This window comes from Coloeus monedula, assembly GCF_965178545.1.
Source record: "Coloeus monedula genome assembly, chromosome: Z".
Classification (NCBI taxonomy): Eukaryota; Metazoa; Chordata; class Aves; order Passeriformes; family Corvidae; genus Coloeus; species Coloeus monedula.
The window spans coordinates 72,284,428-72,301,274 of NC_138822.1; the positions used below are offsets into that span (position 1 = coordinate 72,284,428).

Below are 16,847 nucleotides of genomic sequence, written 5' to 3' on the forward strand. Positions count from 1 at the left end.
ATATACTATTTGTCGGTTTTGTGAAGTTTCTGCTGAATTGCTTTGAAACTGTTTCCTTTCAAAAGTGAAATGACTTTAGTTAAATTAGGTGCTATTATTGTTCCTCTTTTTTCTATATATATGTTAAATACAGAACCTGTGTCTACGTGCTTGGTCTAATAGCCAAAACTAAACAAGGATGTGACATTTTGAAGCATCACAACTGGGATGCAGTGAGACACAGTCGTAGACAGCCTTGGCCAGTGGTCCCTGATGACATGGAGCAGCTCTGCAATGAACTTTCTTCTATACCCAGCACTCTTAGCTTGAACTCTGAGTCTACCAGTTCTAGGCACAACAGTGAAAGCGAATCTGCTCCATCAAGTAAGTAACCAGAACACCAAAACAAGCAAACAAGGAAAAAATGAACAAGCAAACAAGAATAACCTGCGAAGAGCACAACCCACCACAAACAGCATTTTGGTGTTCTTACCAGCGTTTTGGCAGGATGAGGTTCAGACCAGTGGTGTAAAGGTGTTCTTGCAATAAAAGAGTACAAGCAATAGGACAGTTACGTACATTCAGAGAGATGCAGAAAAGTGAGAGGGAGTAAAACAGTGTCTTAGCTTCACATTTGGTGTAGAAGAAAAGTTGTCACATGATGGTAAGTTACTAATTTTTGTGTTGGGTCATGGCAGTTTGCTGTAACATGCTGCAGAAACCTCCATACTTGAGTATAAAGATACACTTGCTTGTCCTCAAAGGAATATTCTAGAAAATGAGTATTTATGGTCTCAGGGTGTACAGAAACACCCAAAATTTTGCTGTATTTAAATTATTGTGTATTGCAAGTACCTAATGCATTTTATTTTTGCTATGGTTACTTGGAATTTACACTGAGAAATATACTGCATTTAGATATCATTAAAGGAGTGCTTTGGTTATAATCCTAGTAGCTGGATGTTTGCACTGAAATAAGGCCGTGTGGCTTGCTTTTTTTTTTTTTTTTTTTTTTTGAAGGCTTTTTTTTTTTCAGCTCAGTTACTCCTCAACAAGTTCTGCAGGAAAAAAAAGAGGAATTAAAGTTGCAGTAAATTGCATAGACCCCCACTCAGGCTTCTGTAGAGTGGCTTCCTATTTTGCAGCATAGTTTGTAGACTTTGAAGAAATGCCTATTTTGTGTGACAAAGTCTTGTATAATTTCAGGTATGTTCATCATGGAGGATGACCGTTTCGGTAGTACTTCCACCAGTACTTTCTTCCTAGATATTACTGAAGATGCAGAACAAATATTTTATGACAGACCTGGACCTTCAAAGGACAAAGACCGTAGTCCCTTTCCTTTTTTTTCTTCTAGTAGACTTGTGAAAAATCGCATTCTAAACTCTCTTACTCTACCTAATAAAAAGCACAGAAGTAGCAGTGATCCAAAAGGAGGAAAGCTGACATCATCTGACAGTAAATCAGGCCTGAGGCGAAATCGTACAGTAACAGAACCTAGTGGTAGCATAGACTTTCCTGCTGGGGAAGAATTGAACCCTGTTTTCAGGGTTCCAAAAATTCAGACTTTACGATTAGAAACTTCTTTTGTTGGAAGTAAGCATGTGGAAGATACTGATTGTACCCAGAGTATTGGAGAAAATGATCTGAAGCTGCCAAAAGGTCTTGGAAATGAAATTCATCGAGAAAACACAAGCAAAGAAAGGCTAATAGGAGACGGTACTACACAAACGCATTTCAAGAGTCGTAGCTTAAGTTTTAATACAGATACCACAACAAGTGGCATAAGTTCAATGAGCTCTAGCCCTTCAAGGGAGACTGTAGGTGTGGACACTACAAATGTAGATACTGACTCCGGAAGTTTGAGTACTGTGGTAAGCACAAAAACAGTTAAACCAAGTCACTGTGCAACACCACAGTCTAACCACCTGCCTCTTTCAAAATCCAACTCTGTATCCCTGGTTCCACCAGGGTCTTCTCATACCCTTCCCAGAAGAGCCCAGTCTCTTAAAGCTCCTTCTCTTGCTACAATAAAAAGTCTTGCTGACTATAACTTCAGCTACACAAGTTCTCGAGATGCATTTGGCTATGCTACACTAAAGCGCCTACAGCAGCAGAGGATGCATCCCTCACTGTCTCACTCGGAAGCCCTGGCATCTCCAGCAAAGGATGTGCTGTTTACTGACACTATCACTATGAAGTCTGGCAGCCTGGATTCTCGACTAACCCCAAGCCGGTAAGAAATTACTATATGCTCATTTCTTACTTCAGTGCTGTAAGAACAACTTAAGAAGAACAGTATCTTCCTAATATTTTTTTCAATTTGCACCTAAAAGGGACAGTTGTTGCAAAGTGATGCATAACTTCACTGAAGGCGGTACTGGTATTAGGTGAATAATAGAAGCATAATTCTCAACTTTGTAAGTGTTGTCAGGGAAGCCCAGCTTTCATAGCTGTTCTCAACCCTTTATAATGCTATTGGTAACAAAGGAAAATGCCTCCTTTTATCACATTTGCTTCCTGTTTTAACTTTTGTAATATAAAAAATGCAGTTGCACTGCTGACATTATTAAAGCTGCTAACATTATTAAAGTTGCAAACACACCAAATTGCCTGTGAAGTCAGAGTTATATTTCAGAAGAGAATTTTCTCAATGTCACTCGGGGAGGTTTTAGGACAGAGACTCCTGCCAATATGCTATATTTGTGTTCACTGGCATTGAGGCCAGTGATGAGATACTGGTGCCACTGACAGGAATGTCAGTTTGGCTTCTTAGCTACAACAGATCAAAGATTTTAGTCATAGCATTTATTTTTAGATGGCCATGTCACCTCTTTATTTTTGAGCAATATTAGATGTTCTGAAGACTAATTAGATAGTTACATAAGATGTCTAGCTCTTGACATTGTCACTGTTCCCAGCTGCAACAGTCACTGCTGAATAGCCTTCCCTTAAGAGCTCTTGTATTAAATTTTTCCTTCACATCATCTTTTAGCTAGTGCACTGGATTTTCACATTAGTGTTGAAATGGAAAAGACACTTTTTATCTCTGTTCTTACCTTATCATCTCTCAAATGAGAGAAGGGGGAGACACTACCAGTATATGAGTCATCTGCTTACTGCAGAGAACAGCAAATGCTCAGTCCTTGAGCTGCCCTCCTCAAACCCAGTTGAGTGTGTATGTCCTGATTAAAAGCAACATCCATTTGTTGCTATATTCACATCATTCTGGAAGGATGCCATGAAAAATACCTTTGTTTAAGTAAGTTAGAACTAGACTGAGTATGTTGGTTAGATAAGGATGATTTAGTAGTTATCTTGCACTGTCCTGGAAATTGGAAGTGCCATTCCTTGCTCTGTCACTGGCACCCTGTGCTAGTGCAGGAACAAGTAGGTGTAATTTCAGTGGTAGTACAGGTTCTGTAATGGCTGTAAGTGATGTTTTACCATTCCTTGCAGTCATGCCCTTGATGTGCAGAGCAGCCTTGCTGCAGTGGACTTTGATCCTGCATGCAATGTCATACAGACTATTCCTGGTGCTTAGCTGTTCGTATTCTCTTGTGTCAGTGGGTAGAGTAAAGGATTTGTGCTGACATGCTTAACACTGAAATGTCTGGAGTGCTTGTATCTCTGAGAAGGTTAAATAATTGCAGACATGTATACTCAAAGAGATACTCAGATTGTGTTAGTTGCTAATATAATTGATTGGAAAGACTGCAGTGAAACTAGTACATGTGTTTTTCTTGCTGGTTATGCTGTGTCTCCACTGAAAAAATTATGGTCCTTATAATTTCAGATTGTGTTTACTCATAAATTCAGAGTATGTTTACTGTTCCAACTAAAGCTGTCCTTAGATTTTTTTTTAAATAATAAATTAGAAAAAATTCTGTCCTTTTTATCTGCCAAATCAATTTTTCTGTCAGTCTTCAGAAAACTTTCGTTTACGGTTTTTTGACAGATTCATGTGTTAGTAGCAACTAACAGCCATTTTTTTACTTCTGCAATGTTTTTAGTTGTTCTTTTCATTCAGAGGTTAAAAAGCCTTTTTCTTTGCATAAATTTTGTAAAGCTGTATTTCCCACCTTTGTCTCTAAAGACCAGCCATAAATGTTAACGTGCATATCTTGGGCCCTGGCTCTCACCCCATCACCTGCAGACATTCTTTCATGAAAACTTGATGGTGTTTATCACTACTAATGCTTTATCTGTTAGCTTTTCTAGGAAAAGCAGGGACAAAACATTTAGGATTAATACTTCTATCTTTAATTTACGTTGAGAGTAATTGTAGAATGCTTTATTATTAAATATCATGCAGTTGGTAACTTTTTGATTCTTACATGATTATTTAGGTTGGAAAAGACCTTTGAGTCCAGCTATTAACACAACACTCCCAAGTCCTCCACTAAACCATGTCCTTAAGTGCTACATCTACACATCTTTTAAATGTCTTTAGGGATGGTGACTCAACTACTTCCCTGGGCAGACTGTTCCAATGCTTGACAACCCTGTCAGTGAAGAAATTTTTCTTAATATGCAATCTAAACCTCCTCTAGCACAACCTGAGGTCTTTTCCCTCTTTTTTTGAAGTATGGCTTGACTTCTGTTGTGAGTCCACTGCTACTGTCACTACCATTGGTCAGAATTAACAACAGGAAAACTGTTGATATCCTCTAAGCTGTATTTTGTGCATTTCCATTGCATAATAATTTCTTGAACCTTACATGGTCAAACTTTGATATTTTAATTTTATCTCAACATAAATCCCTTCTGTAGGTATAAGAGGACTCTTTATTGCCCATCTAAAATAAAAAATTGATAGAGAACTACTTTCAAGGCAAAAATTCAAAAAATCAAATGTTCACTTTACTTTCCAGTGTATCATGCTTTGCAGTAAAAATTCACTGTTCCTGAGGTGTGTCTTTTTATTAGGAAACTTTAATCCACTGCATATAGACCATCTACATAGATTGATTAGCAGAAAACATTTTTAGGTTTTTATGTTTGATGAGAAGTAAAATGATAGACAGCTGAATGTGAAATTTCCATCATCAGGGTTCTGGTCAGCACTGAGGACATGTTCTCCAGCCTGCTCTATCTTGTCTCATTTTCCCATCCTATTTCTTTATTTGTTCTTCAAGCTATTTGTCACAGTCAGCTCTGCTCACTGTGCAGGTTTAAGTTTGTTTTATGTGTATTCATGTTGAACAAATACTTCCTCCATGCTTGGGTGACCTAATGGGTAGCTCCTTTGGAGTATGGGAGAAAAAATGTTCCTTGTGCGTATCACTAGTAGGCTCAAGATGTGCCTTTTCAGGGATGTGCCTGCTCAGCTCAGAGTTTGTGACTATCTGGGAAATACACATTCAGTGCATAGGTACATTTCAGAATGAGGTAGTTAGGAGTTAGAAACCCAAATCTTTACCAGCTGTGTCTGGGCTGTAAGTATTCAAAGCTGGAATGTTGAAGAACATTCATGTGTTTGCAGGATGGGCAGGAGTTCCTGTACCAAGAATTACAAAAAAATTTTTAGTCCAGGAACTGCCAAACCATGCAAGACAGTATGAGGTAGAAAAAGCAATGAGCCTATAGCTGTAATTTGTCCTAACAAACTCTGAGATCTTCAGTGGGAAGATGAGGATGGTCTTTGTGTTAGCAGTCCTTCTTACTTTTAATGCGCCAGAACGAGAGTTACTGAAATTTTAATGTATTTGTTTCAATGTTACAGGTTCATGAAAGCTTTAAGTTATGCTTCATTAGATAAAGAAGATTTATTAAGTCCTATTAACCAAAACACACTTCAGCGTTCCTCTTCTGTTCGCTCCATGGTTTCTAACGCTACCTATGGTAGCTCTGATGATTACATTGGTCTTGCTCTCCCAGTGGATATCAACGAAATATTTCAGGTACGTATGTGTTAACTGATTTGGTTCATTTGCATTTTCATACTGAAAGGCAGTCAATTGTTGCCTTTTCATCAGAATAGATTAAATCTAGAAAAATGAGGAAAAATGGATGTGGTACTTCAAAGAAACGCATTTTGAAGAACAAGGGTTTCTCTTTCAACTGTTCTTCTAACCTGTTTACACAGGATCACTAGGCTGGGTTGTGTTAAAGGCAAATAATGGCAAAGACTGTGTTAGAAGAGTGTTAAACAGTGGTGACACAAATTTGCTGTCATAAGATTTTAGTTGACATCTGGCTTTTATACTAAAATTAGCATAGTCTGTGGACATTCATTTAAGAATGAATAATTATTAAATTATTAGTTAATAATTAAATTAATTAATTAATAATTCCACTGTAGCCAACAATTGGTATGTTCATCACTCACCTATAAATTATATGCATAATCACACAGTTAACTCCCTGCTACCATGATGTCTATTAAATAATAGATTATTTTATATAGATCATTATAGTATTAAATTATATTGTCTTTACTTAGCTTTGAAGGTACATGTATTTAAGTTAGAAATTATTTTAATTTCAGTGTCTCAGCAATTCCCTTCCTCTTTCTGCTTGGTAGAAACACATTCCCATTTAACAAACTGATGCATCATAGGGCTTAATATTCTGTTAATTATCAAAACCAGGACGTGGTCTGTGTCAAAGGTAGAAGTGGGCTTCCTTATCTTTATTTTACTTAGTCTTTGCCTTTCAAATCTAAATAACTTTCTCACTAATCTCAAAAAATTGCTAAACCTAGAGCAAAGGCATGTTATACCGTGTTTCTGCTTCTGTTTTTCCTTTGTGAAGTGACTTCTTTTTCCTTCACAGTCTTTGTGCCATATTTATCTCATTTCTTCTCTCTTAGGTCTCTTTGTGGTTGAGACATGCCTCAACTCAACATCCTACAGGCAGCATTTTAGATTGTTTCTGTACTTTTTTTGGTTTTGGTTGTTTTTGTACTTCATTCCCAAGATCTCCAGTAGTGTAGAGGGATCATGGACAGATTATGGCTGGCCACTGTGGGTCACTTGTTTCCTTACAGCCTGTCACCACCATTTTAACATTTGCTAAATCTTCATAAGCCTTTGTTAATACATGTTCATTCACTAATATTTGTCTCATTGGGCTTTTCTTTAGTGCTCAGGAATTCGTTGTTAATTTCCTCCTCTAATGGTATATTTTTCCTGAAGTAAAAGAAAGACAACATTTCATTTCCTCATAAAATCTATTTTTATTTGTGTTTGATTATCACCTGTGTTAATTTTAATTGTCACTTGGGTGTTTCAGGTAAAGGAAACTCCATATTTTCAGAAGAAAACTGCACCTCCATTTGATGAGCATGGATCTAGGGTCTTTACATCTGATGGAGGAGGTAGTGGTTTTATCCTCTCCTGTAGCTTTCTGTTGTTTATTGGTATATTGGATGGGTTGTTGATTTATTTGTTAATTTTTCTTGACAGAAAACAAAATTTTTAGCTGTTAAGTTTTGAGAATTGTGCTCTGGAATCAGGATAGCAGGCCATTAATTCCCTGTTTTACTTAGTTTGAGCTAATGTGTTGCTTCAGAGTTTGGTCCTGCTCTTAAAAATGAAGGAGGCCTGCATATCTCTGATAATGTGAGCTAAAGCTGCTCAAAGACTAGTAGTGATACTGTATTAAAGGATGTAACAAAATTTAAGCTTAGAAAAATAAAAATTCCACATACTGAACTATTTCCCTTTGATTACACAGTAATTTTTAGGAACTTTCAATGGTGTTAGATGTGTATTTCAGAAAGTAAGTTTTGTCTTTCTGTTATTTGTTCATGACAATTGATCAATGAAGGTGATGGGACAAGAGAATTGCAAGTTCTGTAATGCCTGCCTTGCTCTGGAATGCACCTCCGTTTTACTCCAGAGAAGTCAGAAATCTGTAGGGTCTTAGTATGTGTCTTTTCAGCTGAAAAAAAAGAAGCCTTGACACTGTTTTTTTAATAGTTTATTAGGATAGCTGTTGTCCTACCTTTTTTTTTCCCACTGTCATATTAATATTATACACAAAGTTGATTTTGCTGGAGGTATGTTTCTGTAGTTTGCTAAGTTTCAGTGTAAAGTAACTGTTGTTCAAAATTGTATTTGTTTGTTTTTTCCACCCAGGGAAGAGCATGTCACTAAAGTGTCTTCTGCTTGTTTCTGCATTGCTGAGTCTAGTTTCTTCCTGTCACGGCCACTAAGTTACAGTTTTTTAAGTTGTGTTTATTTTTGCGTTGGTGCATGTGTAATTCCAACATCTGGTATATTGTTGTATTAATCTCGTTTGACACTATGAAAATTGGTAATGTATTGGTGTTATGTGGGTATTAGTAATGTTCATATCACGTCAGGATTTACCACTTACCTTCTTACAGTGTGTGTGCTTAGAGGTTGAATTCTGTCCTTTGCAATGTTTTGTTATGTATAATAATTTGGGACTAAAACGTTATGTCTCTTTCTCAAATGCTAACAATCTTGGGAGCTTAACCATGCAAAAAAAAACTTCATAGGTCTTCACATGCACTCCATCCCCAGCCTTAAAAGGCTTGAAAGTGGAAATTAATTGAAAGAGTTAGTGTTGGTTGCTTGGTTTTGTAGGGTTTTTTTGATAACTAAATCTTATCTACAGGTCTTCCATCAGGTGCGAGTGATGTTGTCAAAAGCCCTTTTCAGATGCTCCGCCAGCAGATCAGCCTCACAGAAATAATGAATACAAGCCGTTCAGATGCCTCTCAGTTCTTAGAAGGTACAGAGGACACAGGGCTTCAGGAGCACACAGATGAGAACTGTCTTTACTGTGTCTGCATTCAGATTCTGGGTTATCAGCCTAACACCAAAGCGAGCTCTTCATATAATCGTGCAGGTTAGTGTTCCTTCTGCAGAAGTGTGATAAAACCGAGTGAACATACTGGCTTTTGTTCATCTTTAAATAATCTGGAAAGGTTTTTGTTTAACTGACTATTGACCTTAAAATTATTTCTCTAATAAGCTAATTGTGCAACCAGTGGTATTCCTCTGGTCATTTCCAGTCTTCCACTTTTTAGTGTTAGTAGGAGTAGGTGCCTGCATGTTTTTTTCAAATATTTCTAAGAGCATATCAAAAGACAAAATTTGAAACTTTATTTAGTACTTAAAACGCATGTTCTGAAAACTGACGTTTTGCTGTTCAACTAATGAAAAGTCTGACATCAAATCAAGTCTATGCCATAAATACAGCAAAGGAAGTCTGTGGCGTCTGTTGAAGTTGAGCTGTAATTTCTGGGATTTAGTCATCTTCCCTCGTATTTTGAGATTCAGATGAGATTCAGAGTTATTTTTTCTAACCTCCTCTGCACAGCTTGCAGTTACATGCCTTTTGTCGATGCCCGTGATGAAAAGATAATCCAGTAGTGGCTGCTTATTAGGAGTCTTCACTGTTTTACAACAGTGTTAGACATTTGTTAGTAGCAGTGTTGGCAAGGGGGTGATGCACAAATTTGAAGAATGGCTCAGAGAGCTGAGCTGGAGTTCAGTAGCGAGAAAGTATGGCAAATAAAATCCCAGCTGTAGTTACAGGTGCAGCAGCTCTTGCCAGAGCCCTTTCTGCAAACACCTGTGACAGCTGTGTGAACAAAAAGAAGTCTGCACATGCAAGAGCATCTGTATTGTGTTACATAAAATGGAGCACAGATATTTCAGTAACAGCACTCTGTGTGATGGCTTCTTAGGCTTCCATCAGTGTTTGGAAAAGACTCCACTCATGTATTTTAAGATTAAAATGAAAAATCAATTTTGGAAGAGTTTTGGTATGATTTGTCCAAAATCCACCACCTAGTTCCGAACTGATTTTATCTGTAGTATTTAGTGCATCAGTATCTTTCATGTGTTCCATTGTTGGAAAATAACAAAAGCATGTGAATTGGGGAAAAGTATGAATAACAAAGGTGCAACATCTTGTTCATGTCAGATTTTTCAGACCTTCCATATACTGACTGGTGTGGGCAAACCATTCACAATCACTTAGATGTGCATTCCTCCAAATTTTCTGGAATTTCAGGCTGTAGTGATGCAGTATCCCATGGTTCAGCCAGCAGCACTAAGAGTACAGAGCTTGTATTAGGTAAGTTTGAAAGCCTTATGATTATTAGAGACTATCACTAATAAAGTATATTTTAGGCATTGTGAAAAAATTAGATTTCACTTATGTACACTGCAACAAATTAATGTTCTTTGTTAGACAAAAAACAAACAAGTCTTAATAAAAACATTATCCATCTCCAGGTGGGAGAACCAAGTTCTAAGCTCTTCTCCCTTTGCTCCCCTCTGCAGGTTATTCAATACCTGACATTACAAGTAAATTGATTGCCTTTTTTTTTCTACTCTGATGTTAGTTTAAAAAAGATTTCCAAGATTTACTGACTTACTTTAAAGAGACTTTTTTTTATACTTGTGTATTACATTTTGAATTATGATGATTTCTTAAGAAGTAACTGGTTTTTAAATTCTCCACTATCTCATAGAAGCTCATCCAGTTTGCAACATGGTTTAGCGGTAGCAATACCACTGTAACTTTATCTTGCAGGTTTTTCTTTGAAATGGTAGAAATACTTTTGAAAAGGTAAACTGTTCAAATTCCTGAAAATAGTTGTGTTTTAAGTTTTGATTTCAATAGAAATATTTTTGATAGCTCAGAATATGGGTTAATATGTGTGTTCCTGTGTGTATGGAATGCATAAACAGATTTACACAGCATGAGATCAGCACAGTCAAAGACAATTCTGTTTAAATCCACACTGATTTGTTTTTCCAGGAGTAAAGTCAATCCCAGATGACACACCAGTGTGCAGGATACTTCTGCGGAAAGAGGTCTTACGTTTAGTTATCAATTTGAGCAGTTCAGTAGGAACTAAGGGCCATGAAACTGGACTTCTGACGTAAGTTCAATACATTACAGATGCTTTATCAACATTTTGTCATAAGTATTCTCTTAAGGCCTCAGGGACAGTGAATAATCTGACTTCTCAAAACTTGTCAGGTGGATATGATTGAACATAATGTAGAAGCTCAAGAAATAATATTAACATTTTTGCTCTGTTTAGTATTTTACTCTTAACCAGACTTTAAAATCAGTAATTCAGCAGTAGTGATTACATACCTCGTATAACATGTATCTTTAAAAAAGAAACTAATACTTTTTACTTATTCTGAATAATAGATAAGTACAATAACAAGCTGAAAGTAACTTCTTGAGAAACACAGCTCTACTTTAAGCAAGAGTACAACTACTGAAATTAATTTATTTTAAAAAATGTTAAAATATAGAAATATAAATCCAGGGACTAAATGTGGTAACCTGTAGATTTCTGGGCTAATGCCATTGGAAACTGACAACAGCTAAAAGAAAATGCAGAAATGCATGGTTTAGTTTCAAAAATGATTGCAGGTTTAAAAGATTAGTTTAATCATTATTCATATTTTTATGACTGCTGTACATGTGGATGTCAATTATGTTACACACTGTTCTCTTTCTAAGTCTGTTATTTTAAGACTAGGCAGTGATAGTAGTTCTGGGCAACTTACAAGTTGTATATTCTGTTCATCTCATTAGTGTAGATTTCTTCCAGTTTTGTAATGCTGTCTGTTTTGATTTTCTTGCTTTGTCATTTCTAGGATTTATAATGCCTATAACTGAAGAATTAATGATGGCAATCTAATTCAAAAGCTGGAGGGTTTTTTAATACAATAGAAATATTTTCAAGACTTACAAAATTTTGTCTGTTTTGTTGTTCAGAATTAAGGAGAAGTATCCCCAAGCATTTGATGACATATGCCTTTACTCTGAGGTGTCCTACTTGCTAGCACATTGTACGTTTCGACTTCCATCCCGAAGGTTCATTCAGGAGCTATTTCAAGATGTTCAGTTCTTGCAGGTAAGTGGAGGGTGGACGTGTACTGAATGTACCAAAATGGCTGGCTGGGTGTAGCTTCCATGTCCTCATCTTTTACTTTCATGAGTAAAAGATGCTCACAGATAGGTATATCCTAAAGCAAACCATTTTGTGATGTCTCCTGAGTAAAATCTCTAGCAATATTAATACTCCATCCTTTCCTTTTAGATGCATGAGGAAGCAGAGGCTATTTTAGCAACTCCGATAAAACAGCCCGTAATTGATGCATCAGCTGAGTCCTGACCTCTGCTGAGGCAGTGCTCTGCATACAGACTTTGAAATGCTCAGACAACCTCCCACTGACTGGATAAAAGACTTGGAACATCATCTTCGAAACCTTCCAGAAACTACTGGTACCTGAAGACTGAACTGAAAACATTTTCTTCCTCAACCAATTACTGGCACAGTCATTTGAGCCCTTTGGGGATTTATTAGACAGTAACATAGTTTTAATAATAGTAATTACCAGTATATGCAAGAGCCAAGCACTGAACACCTCCACAAGTTTTCATTTCATTTTCTACCATAAATTACAGTGAAATAGGACAACTTGCAGAGACATTTTTAATTGACTTCCGATTCTGTTCCAGAGAAGCAGAATGATGCCTTGCTTTTTAAACCCTGGATACCAGGAATCAGAGAGATGGGGGTGCATTCCACTGCCAGCAATGGGGAGCCATGCTGTAGTTGTGGGCACCAGGGGATTAATGTTAGCCCTTCTCTGTTGATTTTTGTACTGTTTATAACACTACTTTGGGGATTTGTAACTTCAGACAGAAAGAGATGCCTCTGAATCTGAGGTTTCATTAAGTTATTTTAATATTGCTATAGTTGTAAGACATTTTATTAGTAGTCTCTTCAATTTCGTTGCATTTACATACATGTATCTTACCTGAACCAGTTAAGGATTTTCACTACAATTTGATTTTCAAAAAACCAAGTCATTTAAAACTTAAAATGCTGAAACCAGATTGTTTTCCCTGAATACTATGCATGTGTTTGCAGTTTCTACACTCATGCTCATATAGTACAAATGTGGGTCTTACTAAACTACAATCCTTTAAAAAGCATGATTTATATCAGATAAGCAAATATTGTATAAACTGAACTTAAAGACATTTAGTCATTGCAGGTTTTGTGAGGAGACTTAAGTATGTATGAGTGTTTTCCAAGTTCCACAGTAACAGCTTTTTTATAAAAACAAAGGTTTATTTGAATTTTCAATGGATTAGTGATGAAGCATCAGATAGTACTAATAATTGTAGTGAAAAGCCTTAAGTAACAAATTTTGGAGCAGCCGTACTTAAAATTTTGTACTGGTATTTAAGACTTGTTGTAAAAGTTAAATGATACAGTGACTGGTAATGATTGAAGTAGTTGCCTCTATCATGTTACTAGTGCCATTTCTAAACTAGTAAGTGCAAGCTAAACAAAAAAAAGTAGGAATCCCTGTCACTTTTATCATGGATCTAAAGATTCAGAAGCCTTTATATAAAGGTAGTATAAATATATGCAAATGTGTATATACAGTAGCATGGCCACCTTTGTTAGAATGCCTGTAATAGAAGGAATTACCCTTTGATTTTGATATAGGTGAATAATTCAGCTGGACTGTACTAAGTAGAACGTATTTTTATCCATTCACTTCTACCATTTTTTATAATTGTCAGATTAATACTTAAGTGAAACTTATCCTGATGCTCATAACTCTGTTCTTCCTAGCTATGCTACTGGAGATTTCAATAAGTAGTCCTGTGAGCAGTAACACACAATTCCTAGTGAAACGTAGAATTTATTTGTTCTTATTAGAAATTTCATCATGCCACATAAGCACTGCTTTGCAGCTGTCACTTCACTGAATTTTTATGTGCACTGCATACCATCAGGTTCTGGTAAAGCAGACTGTAAGTTGCTGCTCATAGTCAAATTTAGTTCCTAAGATTATCTTTTAATGATTTCCCACTGAAAGTAGCAAAAAGAAACTGATTGAACTCTTCTGTGGTCATTGACACAAATAATATATGTGTGGCAAGACATGTTTGAAATGTTTAGAAAACACACCACACCAGTAACTATTGGACTTACAGTCATAAGAAATAAATGCTTTTGTAAAACCAAAATGTCAATCACAGTAGACCAAATAGTGGTATAAACTCCAAAGGAAAATAATGTAGTTTTCCCACAAATGGGGATAGCGTATGTTATACAGTAGTTTCAAACACTACCTCAGTTAGGCTAGAGTAGAAGAGATTTGTTTTAATAACTAAATGGGGTTACATCAAACAACTCCATGTTATTTTTCTGCAGTTAAGGCAAAATAAACAAGTTTTATCACCTGTATTTAAAAAACCCACCTCTGTTCATTTGTTAAGTTTAACCCATAGCACTTAATGTAGAAAGCATCATAGGAAGGCCTCTGATTATAAAAAGGTAAGCAGATGTACTTTTGAAAGAATCGCCATTCTGAAATGCTCATGTGTTCTGAATTACTCACTTGTTTGGGGATCCATGGCAACAGAAACTTGACATAAAAAATTATGGCTGCAAATTCAGTTATAAAGCGTGATTTTTCTTCTGAAAGTGTATGAGTGTCAGTAGATTTCAACAAGTATGCATCAAGGATGTAAAGTCTGTATTGTACATAACATACATTTCTAGAAAATTAATTTACACACTGACATTAAGCTCACATTGATGTTTCACTTTAATTGGCAAATGAAGGGGATACTGTTATTGAAGGAAATTTATATTGGCGTAATTATAAACTGTGAATTTCTAATTTTATAGTTCTCTCTTTTTTTTTTTTTAATGTCCCTTTCAAAGTCCTTATTTTAGGGTTTTCTTTGTATCATGATAAAACTTTGAAAGAAAGCTGTAGTAAATAATGATTGTGCTTATATTAGCCCTAATAAAAAAATCTCTTCCACCTCTCCTAGGGAAGCTGACAGACCACCCACTTTTTATATTTCCAGTCTGAGTGATGAGTGATACTGCTCAATAAATGGTAATGTGTGTAGTGTTTACTTACACTGTATACAAATGCAGTTTAGTTGCTGTGGCAGAGAAAACTCCTCAAGTACTCAACTTGCTCACACACAGCTCAGAGGCAGAAGCCGCTCTGGGAAGGAGATGCTCTTGTGGAACCAGTCACAATTAGCATCAGCTGTTTGATGGTCTTGGTCTGCTCATGCAGGCAGGGCAAAGGGAAGCCCTTTCCAAAGGGCAGAGTGTGACTCACAGGCACCTCCACAGGGGCCTGGTTCTCTCCACAGAGGGAAGGAGGACCAGGCTGGGTGCTGAGTGTCCCCTTCTGGAGAAAGAGAACTTTTCACCAGTCTGAAATCAAGAAATGCAGAACACTCCCAGCTGTTATGGACATCACTTGGAGCTGGAGATGGTCAGGCTTTGAAGTTCCCAACTTCTGTGTGGGGCCCCTGGCATGCTATGCTTGAAAACAGTTGCTTTTCTTTATCTGACAGCTCTTACTTGACTGACGCCTGGCAAACCTACCCTAAATGTGCTCTCTTTGCGGGGTGGTGGTGGTTTTTCCCCAAGTGGACTATTAAACAATTCCATAGTTTTGGGTGCAGTGGCTCACACACCAAGGTAAGCTCAATTTATAAGGCACCGGTGAGAATCCTGCTTGTCTTTTTCTCATTTTACTTTGAAACATACATAGGTGGTCTCGAAAGAGAGTTGCAGTTTGCAGTGAGACTAAAAACAAAACCAAAACACCTTTCCTAGGTGCCTGAAGAGTTAGGTAGTTGTTCAAGAAATAGTAACCAAAACCGAGTGTGGAAGGGAAGAGTTGCTGCTTTGTAGTCTGTGCCCTGGACTTGGTATTCGGCAGTTTGGGCTGTGGGAAGCTGGCAAAGCTTGTAAGTGAACGTGAGCTCGGGTGGAGCAATCGCAGCGCAAGAATTCTCACCAGGCTCTGAGGTCCTGCTCGCCTCCCCACAGTTCTGCTGCTCTGAGCTTCACTGAAGCCACTTCAAAGCAGGTCTAGCAACTTTTTTTTAAGTCACACTTCTATTATTGTGTGCTTATGAAAGGTAAATGATGTGAGAGTAAAATCTTAGAACTGTAAAAGACTTTTGAGGACATGCTAGAAACCATGTTTGTGTTTTTCTGGAGGTCTCCAATCTCCTTGGGTTTTGTTTAACTCCTGATGCTGGTTCCCTGGATAGTTTTGTTTTCAACAGATTTATAGTCATTAAAGAATGTGGATTTTCTTTGGATTTTCTTTGTAGTGTAGATGGACAGCAATGCCACAGCATGCAGAAATTGCACATTTTGCTTGAGTTGCTTTTTAAAATACACTATTTTATTTGCAAAATGTAATTTATGCCAAAAAATGTAATGTCATTTTGCCACTGAATAGGGTGTTTCAGCACAATGTGCTGTGTCTAAAGGGGAAAAAAGGCTTTACACCTTGTTAATCTAATTGAAAAATTGTTCTAGTACTGGGCTGTCAGCATCCCTAAAACGGCATTACAAGAGATTATCTAAATTAATCATTCTGATCTGAGGGAAAGGATCAAGAAAAATCTCAGTACTTACTCTCCCTGTCCTGTGTGGTCTTTTTTTTTTTGTTTAGTAATACGCTGCTACAAATTTGGACGTTCTAGTGTTTGTAGGTCACTGAACAGACATTGAAATCTGATTTATATTGTATACCTGTAACATAGAAAGAAAAAGTATTTATATATTTTACGTAAGAATATTGCATTGAGCTGTGTATAATTTAAACAGAGGCTTGTCCCAAAATGGTATTGCCCACCTTGATTTTTTCGTGTTTTTTCTTTTTCCTTTTTTTTTGTATACTGTGTACAGTTCATGTCAATGAGCATTAAAGGCCTCCTGAAGCGTAGTCTTATCAAAGGGATGCATTGTTAATAAAATGTACTTAAACTTCTCATAGTTGTTCTGGTCTCATATGTACCTCTCAGCATTAGAAAGGGGTTGGAATTGATTTATATTT

General features: G+C 36.8%; 1 protein-coding gene across 1 annotated transcript in view; it reads left to right on the plus strand.

The window, feature by feature from the left end:
- RICTOR (RPTOR independent companion of MTOR complex 2) overlaps positions 1–16,719 on the plus strand; it is a 76,465-nt gene extending 59,746 nt beyond the window's left edge. The window contains exons 30-38 of the mRNA XM_082301867.1: positions 134–363; positions 1,186–2,215; positions 5,705–5,882; positions 7,216–7,300; positions 8,569–8,802; positions 9,886–10,038; positions 10,729–10,852; positions 11,710–11,848; positions 12,035–16,719. Of these exons, the coding sequence (XP_082157993.1) occupies positions 134–363; positions 1,186–2,215; positions 5,705–5,882; positions 7,216–7,300; positions 8,569–8,802; positions 9,886–10,038; positions 10,729–10,852; positions 11,710–11,848; positions 12,035–12,109 (2,248 nt within the window). The 3' untranslated portion in view covers positions 12,110–16,719. The remainder of the gene's footprint in view (positions 1–133; positions 364–1,185; positions 2,216–5,704; positions 5,883–7,215; positions 7,301–8,568; positions 8,803–9,885; positions 10,039–10,728; positions 10,853–11,709; positions 11,849–12,034) is intronic.
- The last annotated feature ends 128 nt before the right edge of the window (positions 16,720–16,847 follow it).